General features: G+C 38.0%; 1 protein-coding gene across 2 annotated transcripts in view; it reads left to right on the forward strand.

Moving 5' to 3' along the window:
• The window catches only part of ABCC4 (ATP binding cassette subfamily C member 4), a 143168-nt gene that overhangs the window by 17739 nt on the left and 109557 nt on the right, over positions 1-15872 (forward strand). For both annotated transcript variants that reach the window (XM_058839076.1, XM_058839083.1), the window contains exons 5-10: positions 2075-2164; positions 2440-2603; positions 6644-6769; positions 9524-9773; positions 11395-11499; positions 15662-15751. In XM_058839076.1, the coding sequence (XP_058695059.1) occupies positions 2075-2164; positions 2440-2603; positions 6644-6769; positions 9524-9773; positions 11395-11499; positions 15662-15751 (825 nt within the window). The remainder of the gene's footprint in view (positions 1-2074; positions 2165-2439; positions 2604-6643; positions 6770-9523; positions 9774-11394; positions 11500-15661; positions 15752-15872) is intronic.

Consider the following 15872-nt stretch of genomic DNA (forward strand, 5'->3'; position numbering starts at 1 on the left):
GGAAACTGGTTTTTGTTGTTGTTGTATTTTTTTTAAGACTTAGCTTTTGGAAGTTCTTTGAGGTCAGTGTTCTGACTTTAGCTGGGATGGAGTTAGTTTTCCTCAGCTCATATGGGGCTGTGTATAGATGTAGTAAAAAGAGGAAGGTACCAAACCAGGACTTTTTGGTAGAAATTGGTTATGAAAGTAAAACTGCTACTTTGCAGTCTAGGCAGATCCATTCAGCCAGGAAAATACAAGGCTTATTTCACTTCAAAACAAAAGAAAAACAATCAAAACCAAGAAGGAAGCAAGGAAATACTAAAACTGCGTTGCCACTGACAATGGGAATGGCTGCCTCTTCCCTGAGAAGACAAATCAGTCACAGATGAGCACGCTCCTTTTGGCTCAGATGCTTGTGTGGTTCCTCCTGAGACTGTCTTGGTCAAAATGACGTGGACTCATAGAATCATATTAAAACTGATTTTGCTGCTTATGTAGAAATAGCTAGGAAGAAGTCTGGAAGGTGATTGTGTGGTAGGTCCAGGACAGACCCCAGCCACGGGCCACGAGCAAGACACTGGCCTGGTCTTCTGATGGTTCAGGTGAACCTCAGGCAGCAAAGATGTTGTACAAGAGGCGCTGTAAACACATCCTGATGGGAAATGTCTCCAAACATGCATCATGTGAACTCCTGTTCTTATGATCTGTGGATTTCTAGCAGCTTTTCTCAGAGCTTACCAACCTCAATGTGTGGTGTGAAGCAAACATGACAGCAGCAGGCAGCTACCTGGGGGATTTCAGGTGTATGAGAGACACGTGGCTGAAGACAGGGAGTGAAGCAATAATTTTCTCAAATAACTAAATCTGATCTTTCAGATAAGATTCAGGATAAACCCAGTATCCTAGATTTATTTTTTGGAATGTCGGAGGAATTTCATAGTGGAGTTTTAATTTCTGCCTGCTGGTTTCAATGAAGTTAGAGTTGGGATTTTCTCTGTGATTAACAATACCTTTCTAACACAAAAGTAAGGTTCAAAAAATGTAAGGAACTTTGTTTGAAATTATGCTTTGAATAGTACTTTGATGGCTGATGTTCTTCTACTTGTTTCAAAATACTGGAGCAATTTTTGAAACAATCAGTGCTCTTCAGGTATGATTATTGGTCAGAAAGGAACCCTAATAATGTTTGGAGAGGGAGAAGTAGATGTGCACTGCCTAAAAATGTGCAATGTTTTTGAGGAGTGAACCATTTCTGGACAGAAAAACATCTAACATGCTTTATATATATTTTTTTTAGCTTGTGCTGCAAACCTGTGTTTACCTTCTAGTAGGTGTCGAAGGAAGCTGGGTGTGTTATCAGTGTTTTTGAGGAATTTCAGTTTGGATCTTTACAGTAAGGTTCAGACTGCATATTTCCAGATGTGATTTTTTGGGCGGGGATATTTTATAAGCACATATTATTTTCTACTAATTTCTTTATTAATGTATAAAAATACTTGATATTTAATGTTGTTTTCCATAGCATGTGCTAAACTTGATTTTATATAATTCATATACGATTTTTCAAGAGTTAGTGATTTGTAAAGGGACACTGATTGACAAAGATTAATAATTTTATTGATAACTTGAGGGGTTTTTGCCTTCTATCAGATAACACGTTTAAAACAGAATGCTTGCAATTGGCCTGTTCTGACTTTAATCTGGCCTTCAGGTGGAATTTTCTGTTCCTGTTTTGTACAGATGCTCACAGTGAGGGGGAGAACAGTGCACATGGAAATTTACAGCTCTTTTGCTTAGTGACTTGCTGTTTTGGTCTTTTCATATTTTTAATCACTTCAGACATGAAGATAGGGTGTTTTTATTCTCACAGTCCTTCCCTTGACCTTTTTTTTTAATACTCTTTTCTTTGGGACTTTGTTTAGGATATTTAGTCTAACCCTTATTTTATCTAAGCCCCCAGTGCTCTCAGGCAAAAGCTGAGATGTGCTTTCAGCTTTAGCCCTGGTACTGTATTTATGTATTGAATCTTGTGTGTACAGGTGTACTGTGCTTTATAAGCTGTGATAATTTGAGGCTGTTCTGAATTTTTTAGGCACTTCGTCTCAGTAATGTAGCTATGGCGAAAACTACCACTGGTCAAATAGTAAACCTGCTGTCAAACGATGTGAACAAATTTGATCAAGTAAGAAGTATTTTACAGATCTTTTCAAGGGGCTGGAGAAATTGTGGGGTTGGAATTAAGAAAGTTTTGTTTAAAATTGGTGATTAAATATTTATAATGAACATTTCTTCTAGTTGTTTCTTAAACATAGAATATTTTGTCTTGGAAGGGATCTTAAAGACCATCTAATTTCAGCTTGCCACAGGCAGAAATACTTCCTAAGTGTTACTAGGGGTTTAGTTTGGTTAGATAAGGTCAAAAGCTAATTTTTGATTCTTAACTTTTGATTTGTTTAGGTAACAATTTTCTTGCATTTCTTGTGGGCTGGACCACTTCAGGCTGTAGCAGTAACAGTACTTCTCTGGACACAAATAGGCCCATCATGTCTCGCAGGAATGGCAGTTCTGATTATTCTTCTTCCTGTGCAGACCTGCATTGGGAGGCTTTTTTCTTCCCTCAGGTAAGGCTGCATGTTTTGGGTTGTAGCTATTTTCTGTGCTGGGTTTTAAAATGTGCATATTGGGTGGAGGCAGAGTATCAGCTTGTGTCTGGGGGTATTTTTTGCAGTGTCTTTTATCTTTGCTAATGCTTTTTATAGTTGCTAATGTGAGATGTCTGAATTCCAGATTATGGACTTGAAGTGGTCTGTCTTCCAAACATGCTGAAAATATCTGCTACTCATTAGCTGTCTAGTACATTGAAAGAGTCTGATTATTTCTGTAGCTACCTTGCTGTAGATTGTGGCACAGAATTGTGAAACCTGAGCTTTGCCTTCCTGCAGTGATTCTTGTGGGGTGGTTACTCCACAGGGCATGTAATCAGCCCTTCTCTGTGTGGCTTACTGGGGTGATACAGGAGTAGCAGCAGAAAGCTCTGGAAGTTTCTTGTTCAAAGATCTTGCTCTCCTGCATGACTAAGATTCAGAGAGAAAAAAGGGGAAGGAACTGAGAGACAAGGGAAAAAAAATTGATCATGGTGGTTTTGATAGCAGCTATGAGGTTTCCAGCTGCAAGGTTCTAGGCTGTAGAGATAAGAGTTTGAAGTAATTTTTCATTATCAGACAAATTTAACTTGTTTTTCTGTAACTTTGTCCTAAAAAAACCCAGCAAGAATTGCTTCTGATGGGATTGTTGAGACAAGTTCTTGCATCCGAGTTTTCTGTTTCTTGTGTAATTAGCCATGCTTAACTTACATTATGACTTTATCAAAGGCTTTTACATCTAATTGGAAATATTTTGATGTTCTTTTACTCTGTACACATATGCTTAGGAGCGTTGGGCATCTTGCTTTACGTCTATTGCTGAATGGGTTCCTCTCAGCTCTTTGGATAAGTAAAATTTCTTTAAGTGAGTTACTGTTTGTTTTTTTTCAAGTTTTATTTCAAGACAAATTTTCTAGACATACTAAGCCTGGCATTGCTGTTGTATGGCCAAGTATGAAGAGAGAGATGAGAATTATGAAATGAAAACAACTCATAGACCTCTTCATTTGTAACCAGTGTGGTAGTCTTCAGTCATTACATTCGTGTGCTGTTTCTCAAATAATGTTCAAGGGCTGTTTCTCAAATGATCCATTCAGAGTTTTCTGTCAAATTCTAAGGGCTTTTCTTTTTATGGTAAAGCGTGTTTGTAGAACACTTACCATAGGTTCTTAGATGCGTATTTTTACTGCATGTGAAATATGTATACATAAGTATCTAGTTACCTAATTGTTGTTTTTCATTAGTTCTAAGTTTTTGAGGTTTGAGTCAATAATTAAAATACCTAGTGCTCAGCTGGTGCTTTATCTGTGGTGGCAGGCTTTAATATCCCAGTTTTACAGATGGGAAACTGAGGCAGAGATAAGTGGACTTGTCCAGGGTCAGACAGTAGGGTGACAAAAATCTCTTTCTTGAAGGTACATATTTTAAAAATTAATCAGTGGCAGTGTAACAGTGTTTGAGGTTTTTTACCCATTCAGTTACAGCCATTTGTTTGGATGCAGTGCAAGGGAAAGAATTTGTTCACTAGAAAAGCTTCTGCTTGTGTCCATGTGCACTGATCTTTTTCTTTGTGAACAGACATGTGGAATGAACAGAAGGAGTTAATGGTAAAACTGGAATAGATTTTAGCTCTGCAATGATGAGTGTATTCATGTGGCAGTTGCTGGGAATCTGCATGGATTTGAGGAGAGCAGCCTATGAAGAAGTAATTTAAGGATTAAAGCTTTTGCTAAAATCCAAGCATGCTCGGTGTGGCAGTTAATTTGTGCTATTATTCAGCATTATTCTTGTGACTCAGTCGTGTAAACACGCATTCACACCAGTTCATGATGCAGCCATTGGCCTCAGTGCTCTGGGAGTCTGCAGATATGGATTCAGTATTCTGTGGAATGGCATCCACTGTACTCTGCAGGATTGCTTTTACTTGCACAAGTACAAGAAATTTTGCAAAATACATGACCTAATATATTATTTGGGAAACAGTTCAGTTATTGGACTCAAGACCATTTTATATGTATTTAATTCACGAGAGCTGGATGCTTTCATTGCTTAGTCATGCAACTGGAGTATTATTATTATTTCAAGTCCTTTTTCTTAAAGATAAAAACTGTGTCTAACTGCTGTGTCAGACATAATTAAAACCCACCAAATATGCCTTGTGAAAGCAAAAAGGAATTTTGTAGCATGCTTAATTTAGAATGGTTTTTAGTATCACAGAGGAGTCTACTCAGACAAAAATTTTTCAGGTCCTTTCTTATTGCACTCTTGACATGCTATGTGAGCATGTATTGGACTGATCTGTTTGTACTCTGAAGTTAGTATTTTTAATACCAGGGGCATGTTTTTCTCTGTGGTAATTTACCATCAGTGCAGTGGATATCTGTGTACTTGATTTGATATCACTGTGTCTGTGGCTTCTGGTATGTATGTACAAAATATGCTTATTGTAAAGAAGGGGAGTGTAACTTAAAAAAAGTATAAAAAAGACCACTCCCCCAACCTCTTGAGCATTTTAAAGCAATTTGAAATAGGATGGTTACTATGATGACATTTCAGCAGGAAAGCTGCAAAATTCATTTGTGAGAACTGCAGCCTTTTTTGATTCACACCATTTTAAAAAAAGAAACCTCTGTTAACTTTATTATTTTCTGTCATTGTCAACTTTCTATTATGTGGAGACCAAGCCTGGAAGTTAGGTGACTTCCAGGATTGTAGGCGAGAATTGTTTGCTGATGCAGAGACATGAGCAACACATACTAATTTTGCCTTTTCTAGTGGTGGTGTGTGTATGGGGAAGAAATGATCTATTACATTCTTTAAGAAATTGTTTTTCTGTTACTGTTTCTGTTGGAAAAAGGAAAAGATGAAGTAGCAAAGGTAATCTCATTCCACATTGGTGTGGTTGGTTTAGGCTACGTTATTTTCCTCAGTGTTATTAAGAATACGTGATTGCACTAGGGCCAAGTTTCTAAATGCCTTCTGTCAGTTCCCTTGTATAAATATTTTTTAATACCCTGCTTCAGCCATCCTAGCATTTATGGAACGCTGGTGCTGAGAAGTTTTTTTAAAATCACGAGTAGGTGCTTGAAATTCTTTCAACTTGCGTTGTATAATTACGGTGATTTCTTCCAGTGTGTGAGAGAAATCTTATAGGGGACAGGTTAAGCTGAGAAAGCCCTTCTAAAAAGATTTGATTTTTTTTTTAATGATCTCTGAAACGTAACTTTCATTAGTATATGCAAAAATAAGTAATTTGACAGGTAAAGGTATGTTTTAACAAAAGTAAGGTCATAGCTCTCCATGTGCAAACTGTCTACATGAATGAATTCAGAATTATAATGGGATCTATTAGCATGATTTATGCATTCATTTTGTGGCTTCTAACTTTCAATGTTTTTTCCCTAATTAAAACTGTGACCTTATTATTTAATAATACATATTTTCCATTTTTTCCATCAGTGCAAACATAGTGTGGGTCTAAAGTAGATATACTTAAATTAGTGTTAATTATAATTAATGCTTAAATAATATTTTTTTAAGAAACCATATCTAGATTATCTAATGAATTATAGCTCATGTGCTAAGTAATCTCTCTTTCAACTGCACTTAATCCTAAAAAGTCACAAATGAGGCCAGTTTCTTTGACAACATCAAAAGAACTTTATGACAAGGGTAGTTGTTTTCACATTTTGAAATATTTTTAAAGTAATTTTCTGGTTTTTGTTTAGTTCTAAATGCAATAAACAACAGATATGTTGTTTAATACTGTGTGTTTGCACAAACCGACACATAGTTCTGAACACTGAATCAACTCTCAGTTCCCTGAGAACTAAGAATGCAAACATACCAAGTCTGCCTGCTGTGTGCCAGCTTTAAGATCTTCAGGAAAATCCTTTAATGCAATTACAGTTTTGTGAATCGTCTTTGTAAATAAAAGCAAAAACTTTGTAAATATGTTATGTGATCATAAATGGTCTTTTTTGGGGAATCTGAGAATTTTTCCTTTGTCCTATTTTCAGAAGCAAGACAGCTGCCTTAACAGATGTCAGGATTAGGACCATGAATGAAGTGATAAGCGGTATGAAGATAATAAAGATGTACGCTTGGGAGAAGTCATTTGCGGAACTTGTGAATGGTTTAAGAAGGTAATCTTGGAAAGAGACATCTTGATATATGACCACTGTAATTTTCCATTTTTTACATGTGAATAAGTGCTTTATTTGGTGCTTTAAAATGCAGTTTCCTTGCACTTCTTGGGGTGTTTTTTTTTTAAATTTTATGTGGCAGGAGTGGAGGAATGAAGATACATTCTAAGGGAATAAAAAATTCAAAAAATCCTCAAAAACTTGAATAATTCAGGCTTTTTTATGCTTCCTTTAACATTTGTGCTCAAAACAAGCAGCTAATAAGCTGTAGCAGTTGTAATGCAGCAGTTTCATCCTCCTTTTTTGCATTTTATTACTCAAGCCACCTGGGAAAGGTAGAAGGGAGAGAGACAGTAGATCAGAAATTCCCTTGTTATTCAACTGGCAAGGCCAGCTGAGTTTGGTATCCTTAGACATTCATTTCAGAGTTTATTTGACATCAGATTAAAACATATTAATACGTTTGATTTTCAGTCGGTATTTTCCCTTTTACTTGACACTAACAGCATTCAGTGCTAAAGGGTAACTGTAGGGTGCATATTTCTTATAAACTGATTTTCATGTCATGTCCCTCTCCAACATATGAATAGAAAAGTGTTATCCTCCTGCAGATTATCTGACTTTTGATTTAAATGTTTTATTTTGAAAATCCTTTTCTTAAAAGGAGTTTTCTTCCTTTTCATCCATGTGCAGGCTTGAAAAATTGCAAATGTTCCCTGAGATGTTTCTTCACACACAGATAATTGTTGGATTCTATTATCTGTTGGATTATAGGATAATGTGCTCATTGAATGTTCATGACTGATGGGAAGCTTTAGTGTCTTGCATGGAGCCAGAGAGGATATTTCTTCATCGAGAGCTTCCTCAGTGGGTGTATTCACATCACTAAATTTTAGATTTCCATCTTCAACACCTCATTAGGATTAGAGGCTTCCTTTCTAATGTTGGGAAGAAGTAAGATCTTCCAGAACACATCTTGAGCCCTCTTTCCTTTCCTGAACTGTGTTGTGGAAAACTACTTAAAACTCCTAAATTTAGTCAGATGCTTTATTGTCCACTATTTCCACATTGCCTCTTGACAGTGGCTATGATGCCATCTGAACTCCTCCACCGCTCTTTTTTCTTGTGTCTGTCTGTATTAGTTTCCTTTTATGTAAGTTTGTGCCTCAAGACAATGTAATATATTATATGCAGCCTGCAGGTAGGCTGTAATTTATCTGGTATTTATGGAGAGCAGCACAAAAAACTTGCCGATGAGACACAGATAATGAGCGGATTATTAAGGATTATTAAAGGGTGGGAAAAGAGTTTCATCCAGGCTTGTAGAAGTAATTCAATTAGACCAAATTCAAATAGTTTACATACAAATGTTCCTTCTCTGTACTCTGGAGGAGATCAGAGATTGTGAACCCTTAAGCTGAAAAAATAAGTCTTTGAAACTCTTTAAAAGTCTGTCACTTCAGCCAATTTGGCAAGTGTAGTGGGAAAGTTGCTTAACTAGTTTTCCAGTAGTGCATCCTGCATCCTTTTCTTCATTTAGTGATTGCTTAATTTACTTCAAATTGTATAATCACAACCCGAGCTTCTAATCTTAATGTATAGTTCCAAGTGGAAAGTGATCAAAATTATTAAGATTTTCCCGAAGAATTGCCAGAATATGTTGAAAGAGAAATCAGGAATTGTTTTGGGATTTTATATTTGATAGTATTAAGCAGACAAAAAGTAGACTATATGGGGAAGGAGTAAGTTGTGGTTCTCTTGATAAAGAAGAATGATTATATTAGTAAGGAGATATTCCTGATAGCATCTACATCATAGTAGATGATAGTGCAGTAACATTTTGAGGATTAGACTTGTTGAGTCATTTAGAAGTGGAAACTGCAGTTTAACTGAAATGGAAATTGAGAACAAACGCATCAGCAGCTTTTCAGTTGCTGGAGGGAGACTTAAGTGTCTGTGCAGTACTTCAATCGCTATTCAGTTTGGGCAATGACTGGCAGAACAATTGGCCTCACAGATCAGTATTTTCTTAATTTATGAACCAGAATTCCGAGAGCAAAAGAAGCCAGGAGCAGGGTCCAAACTGGGAAGGATTTAGACTGAGATGAAAGGAAGTACTCTAAATCCTGTGATATAGTTTGAGGAGCAGCAGCTGAATAATGACAGATACTTTGGCCATGGGCAAACTCTTGATCTTCTGGAAATTGCCCTGTTTTTTTCGACTGCAGAGTATGTGTTGGTCTTGTCATAAGTTTTGTGACTGAACTCTACTGGATTTTGATATTGGAAGGATAAGGAGTTGGTGTGTGCTTGGCCTTTATACAGGCTTTTTTCTCCTCTTTGCATGCAGCCCAAAAATATTTGAAGCAGATTAGAATCTGAATTAAAAAACTGGATTGACTAGAGAAGAAAAAAATAGTGTGATAGTTTTCTGACTCTGAGAAATAGTTGTTTTCTATAGCTGTTAAGATATTAAATATAATGAATTTCTCCTCTGAATTTCCAAGCCTCTTAAATTATGGTTGTTTTTTTTGTTTTTTTTTGTGTTGGTTTTGTTTTTTTTGTTTGTTTGTTTGTTTTTGTTATTTACCATATAACACGTCTTATTCACAGTTGTTTGCATAGGAGTTGGGGTGGTGCAAGGGGAGGAGAAAGGATATGAACGTAAAATCCTGAGAGGGGGCATCCATCATCGTATTGTTGAGGGTAGAAGTAATGAGATTGATGTGATTTATTTATATTTTGCATTTTTAGGAAGGAGATTGCCATGGTTATGAAAAGCTCCTACCTCCGAGGACTGAACTTAGCCTCGTTCTTTGTGGCAAGCAAAATAACAGTGTTCATGACTTTCATGGCATATGTACTACTTGGCGAATTTATCTCTGCAAGCAAGGTGTTTGTGGCAGTGTCCCTCTACGGAGCAGTGAGACTCACAGTGACCCTGTTCTTCCCTTCAGCTGTGGAGAGAGTGTCCGAGTCGGTGATCAGCATCCGACGAATCAAGGTAGCCTTACTGACTAGGAGGGGGTGTGGATTCCTTTTCTTACCCTGCCTTTGTTTTAACGTCACTGACAGCCTTACTATGGTTTTGCAGTTTGGGATTTGTAATGAAATAACCTGTTTTGGAAACGGGACGTGGTGTGAGTATGCGGGTACAAAAAGTATGACATGCACTGTAGGGTAGGCTGAGATGTAGGAGAAAAGTGTGCATGGCAAAGAGGTGTGCAAATGTTTCTGAAGTAAGAGGAACATGTGTACAGATAGGCAGGCATGCTGGGATTGGAATTTGAAGAACAAAGCAGGCAGATGGGAGCTATAGGATTCATAATTCACACTGCAGTACTGTCTCATCCGTGGAGGACAGATGGGAGCCCCAGCTTCTGTCTTGTGGCTGCTTTCAGTGCTGGAGTGAAGACTCAAATTCAGTAAGAATGAGCATTGGTAGTGCTGATGGCTGGTGCTAACAGAGCAAGAGTGTGTTGTACACCATGGACTGCCATGTTAAAATGCTTGGCTTCTCACTGCCCTCTGTAACAATGCGCACCAGCTGGAGTCTGAGCAGTACCTCTGTGCCTGTAAAAGCCTAGCAGTAATCTCCCTGCCCTCATACGGCTCCTGACATCCTCATCCTGCTTCCTCTTAGTTACTGCTTTCCGTGAGTATTCAGCAGCTATCTCACATCTGCAAACTCTTACCTAAGTACTTGTTAACTAGTCTTGGCTTTTATGATCAAGACATTCCTTCTCTTCCCAAAATATTGTCTGCTGCTGCCTATTTAAGGTCCTTAGACTCTGTGAGTCAAAGGATAAAAGAATTTCTTGGGTTTTGTCATAAAACTGTGATAGCTGTTATCCTGGAAAGTTTTCTGTGGAAATAGCTCCTTTCCTTTCTAAATGTGTTTGGGATATTTATAATCTAGCATCAGGCAAGGTGTGGTAGAAGTGTGGCTATGGTACAAAGTGCATGCTTATGCAAATTGAAGGAATAATTTGCTGACTGGGATGTAATGTAGAAGTGCAGTAGTGAAAATGCAGTGAGCCAGTTATGCAGATGTAAGCAGGTTTCCTTTTTTGTTAATATCCTGGGCTTTGAAATAAGGAAACATTCAGATAGTGTTCTGTCTTCTATTGGTCACTTGAAGAATGCTTAATAGAGGCAGAGGACAGCTGCTTACCGTGACCTCGTTACTCTTCCGATGAAATAACATAAGTCTTTGCCATCAAAGCAGTGGAATGAGAAGGTGTGGCAGTGAGGGTTTCACTTCTTCTGCATGGAAAGGAGGTGTTAAACGATTTCAAAAGTTGTCAGTGATTCAAGGAAAGGACAGGACAGGTTTTCAAGATCCATTTCTTTCTGGAATTCTTTATTGAGCAGGTGATTGTTAGAGTCCTTTCCTATTAAATCTGGACTTCTGGATGTTTTTTGGGAGCAAGTGTTAGCTAGTTAGAGGTACACTGTTGTAGTTGTGCATTGCTTTGGAAATGTAATTCTTCGATCAGTTTGTAGTTGTTTTTCCCAGTCCCATGATTAATGTTCTGTATGCTGCTTTCAAAAACCATGTTTGGGTTCCTTTCCCATTCTCAGTCTCACTTTAACCAAGATCCTCTGCTTCTCTTCTATTGCAGAACTTTCTGATGCTTGATGAAGTCTCACACTTCAAGCCACAACTGCATGACAGTAATGAAAATATCATTCTTCATGTTCAAGATTTGACTTGCTATTGGGATAAGGTAAATTTACTTACATGTTAAGTATATTGGTGCTACTGGCATTTGAAATCTTAAAATGCAGTGTGTGTATGTATAGTGTGCTGATATGTTGTACTCCATCCTTTGAGCTTGAGAATCTTGTCAGTATGTTAAGCTAACTGTAGAATAGTACTGAAAACACTATCAAGTGCATCTTAAAAGCAGCTATTTCTTAATACTATACTAAATGAAAAACTTTGCGTTTCTCTGGGAAAATATCCTTTTTTATTAAGCAGGACTGTATTGTGGCTGAGGTACTTAATTTGGAATTAAGGACACACCACACAGCAAGGTGGGCCTGATCATGTGGGGGGTTTTTTTGTGAACTGAATGCTTGATCAGTCTATTAGTCTAGAACCAGTACAATATTATACTTCTCAAAACAGATTAGAAAGTTTTAGAGACAAGTCAGCACATATTTTTAGCTCTGTATTTTGGGACTGTTCAGCTGCACATTTTTTCTGCTTAAAATGCACCAAACTCGCCAAAATGGCTAGAAAAATGGACAGTAAACATGTGATAAATTTATTTTATGTCTCTTTTATGGAAGAAAGGCAAAGGTTGACTGTTCCTCTTTTAAAACTTTAATTTCTGTGGTAAGTCAGCAATTTGTGATGAATTGCACTATTGCAACCTGTCAGTATTCTCACACTAGAGAGATTTCAGTCTCCATTACAAGTGCTGGAAGCTCTAAAAATGACTTTTGCATATAAATGTAATGCAAGTAAGACATCAAGTATTTCCCTTTCTAAACCTTTTTCCCCTACCTGTGCTGTGTTCCAAGGAAGATCAGGTGTGAAAATGTATTTGAGGGTCTACTTGCAGCTACTCAGCTGCAAAAGAAAATTGCTATTTTATTCTGCTTTACTTTCTCAGACTTCTCTGTGACATCAATATTTCTGAGGCATTGATCAGTTTTTAACAATTAATTAATATGAAAGACTTGATTGTGAATACATTGAAATGCAAAATGTAGTGTATTGCTTAGTCTTCATTTTCTTCTCAAACTGACTTTGGTACTGCCATTAACAATTTATAGGAAATGTTTACATAAAGTGCCCATAAAACACTTTTTTTTTTTTTTTTTAATGAGTTGGATAAAGCAGGGTGGCATAACTGGAATTACTGGTTTCTTTCAGTTAAAAAAACCCCAAAACCCAAACCAACAAGGCATCCACAAAACTGTTAATGTAACTTTCATTTTGATATTTAGTTGCAGTGTGCATGGGAGAAGAACAGTTAAGATCTGCTGAGAAAGTTTCTATAATATACTCTTAAAATGATGCAAGATAATAGATTTGCTCATTGAAAAAAGGGATAAATTCTGATAGACATGAGTTATGAAAGGAGTAATATAAATATGTTGTCCTTTGTCAAGTAGCAGGCTTAGCTTGCTACCCTGACTAGGTTTCTCAAGACACTTTGGATGTCTGTACAGACACTCTACAGCAGGATAATAATTCTCTTATTATTATTTTTTAGAGATTGTTTCCCAAAAGTGATACTAAAAAAAAAGAACCAAGTAGCAGCCCATGAATCCAAAATCACTTGAAGTAGAAAAGGGATTATTAGCCACACTTTTAGGAAAACAGCCTAACGTGGTGTATTACAGTTTCTGAAAAGATAAACAAAACCAATTAATTCCTGGTCACACTTCTGTTTTACTTAGGGAAGTATTATCTTGAGTACCACAGGCTAGTCTGATGCCAGCATGGAACTAGGGATTCTTCAGTACAGCTTTTTACTGTTGTTCCTTGAATTTACAGAACAGTCTGTCTGCTCAACTGAGCAACTTCAGATTTACAGTCAGCATTTGAACAGAGGCCAAATTTATCCCCTGCAATTTTAGTCCTTACATGAGAAACCTAAGTAGCATAGTACTTCTATGCAATATATGATTTCTGTATCCCTTAGGTGAGCAGAACTATTTCGTTTTCTTGTCTGTAGGGCGTGTAAGGTCTGCCCAAGCTCACCTAAGGAGTTGCTGCCCCTGAAGGGATCATTCTTGTGTCCTCTTGCCTTTGCAACTCTGTCTGTTGCCTCCCTTATTCCTGTTGTTAGTGCTGGTTTGTATGACCTTGTGGTGAAGCAGTTTGGAGGGATGAAGCACTAGAAAATGAATCACTTTTAATGAGATTACCTTTCTGGTAGCTGAGTCCCATGAACAGCACATGCAAGGTTAGGCAGAAGGAGGAAAGTTGGAGACACAGCAAGTTGATGGGGCACAGGGGAGCTGGGACATTTGTGATAGTGAGCTGTCAGGTGAACTTAACTGCAATATTAGTCTGTGCACTAATTTAAGTTTCTCAGTTTAGTGCTAAAAATAGGTGTGATGAATTCAGGACAAATTGTCTTTAATTATAAGGAATACTATTTTGCAAAAATATCGTTGCCCCTTAGGTGTGTGTTGCTGTGCTGTTGCTTGAATTACTACTTTTATGTAGGCTCTATGATAGCTTCCAGTATTGCTTTGATGTTTAGTGTGGCAGTAATAGTGTAGGAACTTTTTAAAAATCTTTCTGTAATGTTTTTTTGGCTCTTACATTATGGTTTTTTTAAATTTTTGATGTGGGTGGAAATGTCTTTGCACTTCTGTGAATACAGAAGCACTGCCCCAAGAGGTCTGAAGAGGAGCCTGTGTGTCTGAGAGCTTATTTATTTTTTCCATCTAGACATTGATTTAATAAGAGATATTTTCTCTTCCTACAAACTCCGTATTAAAAAAAAAATTAGAAAATCTTTGGCTGCCATAAATTTGTAGGGTTCTCCTGACCTTAGCATTAGGTGAGCACCTGAGCTGTGTGCTCTGGACAGAAGAATCAACTTCGGTGTCAGACGCTGCTTGGAGTGGGTGGTGGGGTTGTGCAGAGAAAAGGAAAAAAGTCCCGTTGGTGCCACCTCGTGGAAGTTTCCAGTGGCAGCAAAAGTGGTTTAGCAGAGCTGCCCTCGGAGCCTGAGTTCAGCTTCTGGCAGCCTGAGCATCTCATGCAAACCCTGCAGTGAGTCCGAGAGCCCTGGCAGCGGGGCTGCCTGCCGGGGATTTCTCCCGGCACGAGTGAGCACGTGTGTGCTATCCCAGCCATCGTAGATGTGGGTTTGTTTCTTCCCAAATAATTTGAAATGAATTGCAGGCTTCCTCCTTATGCAGTCCCAGAACGTTTTTCTTGTGTCGTCTTTTGTATGGGGTTAAGCTGATGGTCTTTTCAGCTACTTGAACTGCAAAAAGTGGCTGGAGATATTGAGGTATTCTTAACCTTGCTCTTCTGTTTCTGGAGCTTAAGGCTGTGTTTTTGGATGGCTCTTTAATCGAAGTACTTGTTTGGGGTTTGTTTAATGCTTATGTTTTACTGCTTGCATGTTAGTGTCAGTCATGCTTAGTGTGGGTGAAGTTGCATGTAAAGGCAGATTCTCTTACAAAGGTGTTTTGCTTTAATGAGAGGGAGCTGCACCAGGTCCTTAGAAATTGCTGTTTAGCATAGCTGTTAAAGACATGAGCATCCTTTTTTTCCACATTTTTGCATTTTTGCAACCTTGATAGAAGAGGTGCAAAATATGTTGGGGAATAAGCTCATCCATAACGTAAAGGATAGGCATAGTGGAAAGGAATGTTAAACAGACTGTCCAAGGGCAGTATGAATGAATATCCCGTGTGCAAGATGAAGTTGTGTGAAATCAAATAGCACGTTTCTGGTTTTACTTTGGATAGAGCCTTGACTAGAGCAAACACAGCCCTGGCTTTCCTGAGGCTCTGAGAGCCTCAGCCCTCCATTTGCCTGTGTGCTTGGAGTCGCTGAGTCTTGTGCTGGGGCTGGGAATGCCAGTGTGGTGGCCAGCGTCGAGCTCGTGTTTCCGAGGCTGCCACTCAGATGTGTGGGCTCTGAGGAAGCTCTGCTTCTGCTGTCTTTGGCCTCCTTCTTCCTTGAGTGCTATTTTAGCTGTGTTGCATGTTCGTGGTGAAGGATGAGGGTCTTTCAAAAGTGTTTGTGAATTACTGAAGAGGCAAAAACCATATGCCTGAAGATACGGTGGGCATATGGACTGGTAGTTTATAGTGATGTATGCACATTGTTTTCTGTTTCTAAGTATTTCTTTTGATGGTTTATGTTTCATTACTGAGAAATCCTGACTTTTTCTCAATCCCCAGAGTTTAGAAACCCCAGCACTTCAACAAATTTCATTTACTGTCAGACGAGGGGAATTACTGGCTGTGATTGGTCCTGTAGGAGCTGGAAAAGTAAGTCTTAATATTTACACCATTTCACGAGGCTTTTGAGTCTATTAAATGTGAAAACTAGAAACCTGAAAATATACAGTTCCTTTATGTATGTAATCACACATTCCACATCAGGATACTG

The sequence above is a fragment of the Poecile atricapillus genome, chromosome 1 (assembly GCF_030490865.1).
Source record: "Poecile atricapillus isolate bPoeAtr1 chromosome 1, bPoeAtr1.hap1, whole genome shotgun sequence".
Lineage (NCBI taxonomy): Eukaryota > Metazoa > Chordata > Aves > Passeriformes > Paridae > Poecile > Poecile atricapillus.